The sequence below is a fragment of the Xenopus laevis genome, chromosome 1L (assembly GCF_017654675.1).
Source record: "Xenopus laevis strain J_2021 chromosome 1L, Xenopus_laevis_v10.1, whole genome shotgun sequence".
NCBI classification, from domain to species: domain Eukaryota; kingdom Metazoa; phylum Chordata; class Amphibia; order Anura; family Pipidae; genus Xenopus; species Xenopus laevis.
The window spans coordinates 10,570,208-10,579,407 of NC_054371.1; the positions used below are offsets into that span (position 1 = coordinate 10,570,208).

Here is a 9,200-nt window from a genome sequence, read left to right on the forward strand (position 1 = left end):
AGTGAATACTGGAGAGCCGACTGACAAATAAATGACAAAATACAGAACTTTATTGAAGGGGAGTGTAGAAATAAAACATTATCAGGCCGTGAGGATGTTGTATTGATAGAACAAGATCCAGAAGTCAAGGAATTTTGCTGGGGACATTGGTGCATAAGTGGATTTTCTCAGCCGGAAGCCAATTGTCTCGTAGAGCCGCTGTGCGTCTGTCTGGGCCCACGAGGTTTCCAGAACAACCGCATTGCACCCTTTCCCCTGTGCAAAGTCTATGACAGTCCTACACAAGGCTTTAGCCACCCCTCTGCCTCTGTGACTCTTGGCCACCGACATGCGTTTCAGCTCCACGTGTCTCTCTCCACCGGGGCGATGAGATGGAGTAGCTGCCACAATGCCAACAACTGCCCCCCAAGATTCTGCCACCCAGAAGCAGTAACCGTCCCGCTGCAGGTAATATTTCTTGATGTCCAGTAGGTCGTCCTGCAGACAGTGTTGCACATAGGAGGTGTACATGTACCTGGCCAGGGACCAGACGATAATTAATGCCAAGGTAACGGCCAAGTAGGAGACAATGAGAGAGCCAGTTACAATGAATGGAATCAGGCACGAGAGAAACAACAGCAGCCAAATATGGGGGAGTCCGAGGGTGTGCCTGAAAGCTATATTGGTGTGCTCCTTAATCCCCCGAGCAAACAGCTCCCTGGCCACCTCATAGTCCGAGTCCTTGTACAGTCGGATGGAGACACTGGACATGGTACCCTATGGGAGAAAAAACATTTTAGGAAGAATAATTTTGTTTGCACAGACACCTTCACTAGGAGGCATGGGAATTCCAGTAATTAGATCACTACGGTAACATGCTTCTGAAAATGGTTAAAAAATGGTTAAAAAATTCTCAATTTACCCTTACATCTTTTGAACAATTATGTGTAGCCCCAGATCCTCCCAAACACTCTATCTCAATATTGTATGGTCTTCAAACACAGCAAGAACTAAAGATACACTTAAACTTTGTTAAAGCTTGGGAAAGGGAACTGGCTATACAGCTCTCAGAAGAAGACATCGGGATCGGAATAAAGGCATTGCTTTTCAGCTCACGGTGTTGCCGAATTCAGGAGATGAATTACAAACTCCTATCCAGGTGGTATTACACACCTCAGAAATTGAAGCAGATTTACCCGACAGCCAACAACATATGCTGGAGGTGTAAATCAGACGTTGGCACACTCCTACATATTTTCTGGGAATGCAATTTACTACGACCCTACTGGGAATCGATCCTGGATGCTTGCTCTCAGATGCTAGGTCGTGAAGTAGTACGTACCCCAGCCCATTCCTTACTGAACTTTGCAATAGATTATTCTGAGATACCACCAGATTCTACCTTAGAAAAATTTCTGGTTAACGCAGCTTAAATTCTTATACCGAATAAATGGAAGACAACCACTTCACCCTCCTTTTCGGAATGGCTAGGTAAGGTAAACGAACTGGCAAAGTTTGAAGAATTCTCAGCAAGAACTGAACGGCAAAACCAATCTTTTAGAGACAAGTGGCTACGATGATTCATATTTAGAGATTCAGACACATACAAACAACAAAGCCAGGGTACATGCTAAAGTGCCTGATACACATTAAACATATATAGAACCCGACTATTTCGCCCTAGAGATCAATACACCATTTCCTGTGATGACCATTTAATTAGATACATGACAGTAATATGTTGGAGTACTTGCCATGGGTAAATCTAGGCAATGGGCAGTCCCCATACTCTATGACTTACCGGTACTACATTCTGCTGTAAGGAATCTTATAGTGTGAAATTGTACTGTGATGACATGTTAAGTGAATGCAGATATTTATATACAACCAATGTGTGGCAACCCTTCACGTTTCTATTTATTTTATATTATTTTCCCTTTTGTTTCGCTATATATCCTCCCCTTTCTTCTTCTGTATCCCCCCCCCTCCATTTGTTGGAAACCATTTCAATAAAAACTATTGAAAGAAAAACTGTATATTCAAAAAAAAAAAAATTCTCAATTTAAAAATCTCACCATCATTTGTTGTGCTTGTTTAGGGAAGAGTAACTAGCAGCTCAATGTCTTGCTTTACGGCTGAGATTCTTAATAACAGAGCACAGACCTGCTGGACTTTGATAACTTTACCTGCAGTGGCAGAACTAGCCATGGCCAGACCTTGGGCCCCTTGATGCCCCTCCTGAATCTTGTGCTACCAACCTCTCAACATGAGAGCCTAAAATTGTTGCCCTGACATCCACAACATGTTTTATCAGGGCTCTGGTGTGATTGTACCCCCTGAACCCCCAGTAGTAACGCCACTGTTTGCCTGACAGTTTTAGGTGAGTAGGACAGTTGGCTATTAACTCCGTGCCCTGGGCTAGAGAACTAAAATCAAAACATCAGCAAATTCTGTTGAAGGGAAAGGAGGGCTGAATGTTGCATGTCTAATGAATACCTTTCAGCATTTTAGATTTGCTGTTCTCCGTACGGCAAAAAATATTTGACCACGCCCATTTTTGTGGCCACCCCCCCTAATTACCATGATCATTTTACAAAATTTGGCAGGTTATGAAAGTTTGAAATAATTTCCGTGTTTTTTTTAATGTTATTACAGTTTTACTAATGCAGGTGAATTGCCCTTTAAGCTGCAAGTCAGTTTCCCCCAAGAGACTTGCTTGTCTTAAATTGTTACAAAAGTATCTATTCTGGGCTCACTGCCAAAAGCCAATTAAGTTAGAAATGTTGTATCTTTTTCTGGCTGAAGTGCAAGAGATCAAAGAGAAAGTTGGGACATTTTGGTAACAAACCCAGGACTGCGAGTTGAGCTGTCAAAATCAGGAGTGTCCCGGGAAAAAAACGGGACAGTTGGGAGGTAGGCCAATGGATATTGTGAGTGATCAAAGGCATATGAGAAAAAACTTGTTTTGCCTTGAATTTCTCCCCAAATTACGGAGAAGGCTGTTGTTAAACAGAAATTTCTTTCCTGATCCTGAATGCCCTGTTTCATGTGAGGACAGGAAGTAGCACGATAATTATTACCCCCCAGACTCCCACCTCATCTTTTTTATCCTGTTCCTGCGTGGGTTAATTCCAGCAGCCTGCCTCCTTCTGCTGGTGCCCTGGGGTAACGCTGGGGTAACGCTGATGGCAAACTGTTTCCCAGGGGCCCAATGTGTCTGAGGACATTGCCAGTGTGGGACTTGCTGGTGCTCTGTAGGTCCCTAGTGGGACGGGCAGTTTGGACCAGAGGTGTGTGTGGGTTTCAAGTTGATTTCGCACGTCTGGAAAGAGATTTAAGAGGCGCAATGGGCTGGGCAAGTTGTGCTCTGTGCCCACACACTACCAGACTAGCCACAGTCAGTATGTCAGCTCTGATCTCTGAGTCACATGGAGCTACTGTAGAACTTTTCTTATTGTTCTGTTTTTACTTTTCAGCTATGAGTTCTATTGCTTCTCCACCAACAATAATTGAAATCACTGGGGGTCAAGGCTACGCGTTGCTTCTCTCTTCCGAAGTTGCTTCACGAGGAAGTCACATGGGGCTACTGGGCGACTTCGCTATCCATATGGTTTACCATTGGCGATTTCAATTAGTGCTGGTGGAGAAGCATTTTTGGACCCGCAGTTGTGCATTTTTATCACTAGGTGACAAACCACCCCGCAGATCATTACACTAAACCTGAAGAAAGTGTCTGTATATAAATTTACAATAAATAAAATACCCTCTGTATTTTTATGCTCAGTTTATCCAGCAGGCGACCCCTCTGATGCTGTGGGCTGAGTGGAGCACATTACAAGCTGCACACAATAAATCACTCACCTGTATGTGCTCCCTTGGAGATCCACCTGTTCTCCTGATCACCTGCACTCAGCGACTGGTTACTTGCCCTTTGGAACAGTTCACCTCCCATTTAAGTAGATTAGGCTGCTATATGTAATGAATTATTTACCCTAAATTGGGGCTCACAGGCAGAAATCCTCCCACTAGCTCTGCACAACACCAAAAGGAGGCAGTAAAATCATTTAGGTAATACATAAACCTGTGAAGCTCCTCCCACAGCAATAGGTTCTCCCTGTTAGAAAGATAATTTGCTGATTCAAACCTGACATAAGGAATTCCACGTGGGATTAGGGTTTATCTGTCACATTCCTACAGAGGGGTAAAGGTTATCCAGATGTCCATTGGGTGTGTAGCCATGAAACTGAACATAGTGTGGCTACTGGATAGCAACCAAGGCAAGGGCTGGCCCATATGCAGGAGAAATGATTTGTCCTAATGCCATTATGTCCCACAGTATTTTACAGGGTCCAACTGGGCCGGCGGGACACAGAGAAATAAAAAAAAACAGTGGGCCCTGCCGACCCAGACCGACTCTCGCCTGGGACCCCATGATGTCTCCTGACCTCCCCCAGGCCCTAATTGCAGCTGCAGCAAGAGAACAGGTACATGGTGGGTGTCGGAGAGGAGTTTCACCTGGGGTGGGGGGCCCTTGTGGCAGAAGCCTTGGTGGGCCTCAGACCATCTAGTCCGATGCTGGAATTTTAAAGGGGAACTAAAATACAATTAGCCCCATGCAAAGTGCCACCTGCACCCTTCCCAACACCACTACCCCTACTGGTTAAAGGTGCCAACGAAGCAGCTGGGTTGTCCCTTTGTGCCATAACCCTTATCTGAATAACTCAAACATTTACTGCTCTGCTGCTTGGGGTTCTCTGGCTGGATTAACATGGCTGAAGCAGTGTGAACAGACTCATTGCACTTATACACTATAGAAATACCTGCTGTCGGAATCACTGCTGTAAATGAGTCTTGGAGAGAAAGGACAATTGATTCTGCTAAGTTGCTGATACTGAATGCGGCTCTAGAATCCCTGCCATAAAGTAATACACAGACATAAGGGCATGCTGGGACAAAACTCCATTCACTTCAATGGCAGATGCACCTGTTAGTCAGATGACTGTATTCTGGAACGCTGGTGGCTCAGGAATCAGAATATCAGCAATTATATACGCTAGTGCCCATATCAATACTTATATTTACTAGGCTTTGCACTGCTGTTCCTGGTGCTGCTCAGGATGAATTCCCTTGAGAATAGGATTCCCACTAGTGAGTTTCTTTCATTTCTCCTGTGTCATTACTGAAGGACAATAATTGCACAGCAGGGGAGTTAGAACTTATATTCCTCTTCTGCCAAACAACAGCCAATTGCTTTTCACCCCAATACTCAAAGGCAATATCCCTTGTGGGAACATTAATTACCCCGTTAGTAAACCTTGTGAGGATAGGAATTTACCTGTGAAATATCATATCACTATGTGCTACACGGATATGTGTGGTGTATTACTTACTGAGAGAACGAGAGAGAGAAATTCATAGATATATAGATGATAGAGAGATACATGAATATATAGATATGATAGAGAAATAGATCTATGATCTATAGATGATGATAGAGAAAGAGAGATGGATCTATAGATAGAGACATTCATGGATATATAGATGATTATAGATTTATACCTGACTATATATATATTTATATACTGTAGATTATAGAGTGATAATAGATAAAGTGAAAAGATAGATAATAGATAGATGCATGGAAATATAGATGATGATAGAGACATGGATACACACACACACACACACATATATATATATATATATATATATTATAGAGTGATAGAGTGATAGAGTGATAGATAATAGATACATGGAATATAGATGATGATAGAAAGAGCTATACATGGATATATAGATGATTAGAGAGAAACAACGAAGCACAGAGCTGCCATGCTGTTTATCCCACTGTGCTTTGTGACAACCAGAAAAAATTTAATATTTGCCTTTAAAAGTTTTTAAGTCCCAATGGGATAAAATCTGGGCTCAGGCGGTTGTCTTTCCCTTGGTGCCAAACAAAAGAGCTGACTAGGATTTCACCTTGCATAGGGCTCTATAGGGACGATCAGTGTAATTATTACAACGCATTAACCCTTTCTATCACCTATCGACTATACTTCCAACAATCTGCTTTTTATTTACAGTACTACGCAATATGTTGGCGCTATGGTTGCCCCGGCTTGTGGTTAAACACCGGCCGGCTTGTGTATCAATAATACAGGCTACTCTTTCTTTCTCCTGACAACTTCCTTGACTACTTGGTGGTCAGACTGGTGGGAAACTGTCCAGCGGGTGGCGCTGTTGTAACGAAATTAATTTATATTAACAGTGCTTTTATCCTTTAGTATCTTGGAATGTGAAGAGTATAGATGGTGAATGTACATTGCGGGGGTGCTTAGAATAGCCCCCTCATCAATTTGACATTCACTTATTTTAAAGGTTTACTTATCCTCCAGAAGTGCTCCTACGAGTGCCTCTGCAGCTGCTGGCAGATAAGCAAGTGTCAGCTGAGATATTCCCTGAGCTACACTGCTAATGGTATTGACTAAGGGACATTTGTCTGTGGGTGTAGCTGACCACGGTGAGAAGCCTATCACAATCACCCTTTGCATTGCATCAGCAGTGATGTCACCAGTCCCTTCCTTATCAAGCAGAACTCTGCATCTTCTAGTAGCCAAGGCTGATGTGACAGTGCCAACCACATCTCTGCCAAAGCTGCTACTAGGAGGGCCAACATCATGATCGTGCCTGTGATTCTCAGTGGCACCAAAACCAAGCTCCCAATTGGAGGATACTACCAGAACTAGAAGGGTTACATCAGATGCTTTGTCGTTGGTGGGAAATCGCTGGGGCCACAAAGTAACTGAAAGTACCTTCACATTGGCAGTTTAGTAATTCATGCCCAGGGGTGTCACCAAAACACGAATTTTAGAGGAAAGTCTTGTTACTCACTTTGTTGCCTACAGGAGTTTGACTTCCCTACAGGTTCCAGTGCCCAGTGTGCCCCTTGCTCAAAGTGTGTGACCCCTGTAAAAGATCTAACTGGGCAGCATTTGGGTTTGTATCAGTAATGTAGCAGTGGCTACTTTGCTCCAAGGAAAGGTGCGGTACTTTTGGGGGTTTCAGGGCACAGTCCCACACTATAGCAATGGGATACGCATGGTGTGTTTGATAACTTAGAGGTGGTTGTTTTACCATGGGGTTTGTTAAATATTAACATATATATAAACCCAAAATAAGTGGAAAGACTGCGTTCACACTTCTTGCTTTCTACACAGTGCTACGCAATATGTTGGCGCTATATAAATACATGTTAATAATAATAATAAATACTCTACTATACCAGTAACAGGGCTGGTTGCTAGATATGAATGTTCTACACTGAACACATAACAAAGGTGGTAGCAATTCATTGGTGTTTCATTAATGTTTTGCTTCTAACCAAAACAAAAGAAAAGGTACAGCATATTCCATATTGAGGGAATGTTTCACTTCCATGACCTGATTGGGGTACATACAGAGTCTGGGGTACATATAGAGTCTGGGGTACATATAGAGTCTGGGGTTCATATAGAGTCTGGGGTACATACAGAGTCTGGGGTACATATAGAGTCTGGGGTACATATAGAGTCTGGGGTACATATAGAGTCTGGGGTTCATATAGAGTCTGGGGTACATACAGAGTCTGGGGTACATATAGAGTCTGGGGTACATACAGAGTCTGAGGTACATATAGAGTCTGGGGTACATATAGAGTCTGGGGTACATATAGAGTCTGGGGTACATATAGAGTCTGGGGTACATATAGAGTCTGGGGTACATACAGAGTCTGGGGTACAATAAAGTCCTGTGCTAAAGGCAAGGCTATGGTGCTACTTCAGCTGCCAGGCAGAATATCATAGCGGTACTTAGAGACTGTGAAGTTTATCAGCTTCCCATAGACTGTGGAGAGGACAAACTCGATGTACTTCTTGAATCCCACACTCTCGTACATTCTCTGTGCTTCGTGCTGAACCATCAGGGTGTTGAGAATGACCGACCTGTACCCATTCTGCCGGGCGAAACTAAGGACCTCTCGAGACAATGCCTTGCCGATCCCAAGCCCCTGAAATCCTTCCTGACCGACATGCGCTTTAGAACCAGCTCCTCTCGCTTCTCCTCCGAAGGTTTGGCCTCCACAATTCCGATAACAATTTCGTCTGCTTCAGCCAGGACCGCCATCAGAAATCGCAGGGCCCCATACGAGATATTGGTGGTCAGGGCCCCCCATAAAAAACATTTGTGGTTAGGGCCCCCCCATTAAAAAATATTGGTGGCTAGGACCCCACATGAGAAAAAAAAATTGGTGGGCAAAATTGGTGGCCAAGGCCCCCCCCACACACACATTATAAGAAAATTGGTGGCCATGGCCTCTTAAACGTCCATGCCTTCCCGAAGTCAGCAGCTCTCAGAAAGATGGGGGGCCCAGATAATCAAGTAAGTGTGGAGTGGCCGGGGCCCCCCTTACCCTCGGGGCCCCCTACAACTCTCCCCCCTGTCCCCCCCTGATGGCTGCCCTAGCTTCAGCCACCCAGAAGTAGGAGCCTTGGCTCTGCACGTAAGTCTTGGAGATATCCCTGAGGTCCTCCTTCAGGCAGTGATCGATGTACAATGACCAGCAGTAGCCCAACAACTGGCGCCCCAGGGCGAGTGCAAGCGTGACGGACAGAAGGGGCAAGATGAGAGACTTGGAGCTCACAAGCAAACACAGGAACATGCACATTAGCACAAACAGAACCCAGGGCTGTTTCAGAACATGGACACAAACAGACGGGACGTATTCATTCATCCCAGCCGAAAACAGCTCTCGTGCGGTCTCATAATCCCAATCCTTGTAGCCTCTGATTTTATAGTCTGACATGATTGGCTGCAAGGAAACACAAATACATGAATACAAAGGAGAGTGAACAGTTCTACTTTCCCTTACAATTCCTTTCATCAGCAGCCTTTTACTAAACTACCAGCCAGCACACACAGGGTTACACAGGGTATAAGAACATTCCCATATGTCCTGGTGCCCCACTGATATAATAAATACCTTCTCATACATTCTTATGGGGTTGCAGAGCTCTTTCTTCTGATTCAAGGACACTGCTAACCCGGCATATTATAAACCAGAAGAGCCAATCAGAAACTGCTGATTCTTCCCCGCAATGTATATTTAGAAAGCCCCGCCGAGCATTTATTCCTTATTGTACATTTAATATGTTATGGAAACTGCTGACTCTTTCTAACTTAGGTTA

The 9,200-nt window shown here is 44.1% G+C and overlaps 2 protein-coding genes across 2 annotated transcripts; both read right to left on the reverse strand.

Annotated features, from left to right (window-relative positions):
- Positions 1-81: 81 nt before the first annotated feature.
- Positions 82-781, reverse strand: nat8.2.L (N-acetyltransferase 8 gene 2 L homeolog). The gene has a single exon (XM_018225539.2). It carries the CDS (start codon positions 748-750, stop codon positions 82-84), a length of 669 nt encoding a protein of 222 aa, XP_018081028.1. The 5' UTR covers positions 751-781.
- Positions 782-7,430: 6,649 nt separating this feature from the next.
- nat8.1.L (N-acetyltransferase 8 gene 1 L homeolog) lies at positions 7,431-9,200 on the reverse strand. Its single transcript, XM_018225525.2, is given in 3 exon segments — positions 7,431-8,019; positions 8,022-8,129; positions 8,488-9,200. Coding segments are annotated over 3 exon segments (741 nt in total). The 5' UTR covers positions 8,897-9,200; the 3' UTR covers positions 7,431-7,795.

Excerpts from the sequence above, each read along its gene's own strand:
- nat8.2.L (XM_018225539.2), bottom strand. The coding sequence starts at position 750 with ATGTCCAGTGTCTCCATCCGACTGTACAAGGACTCGGACTATGAGGTG.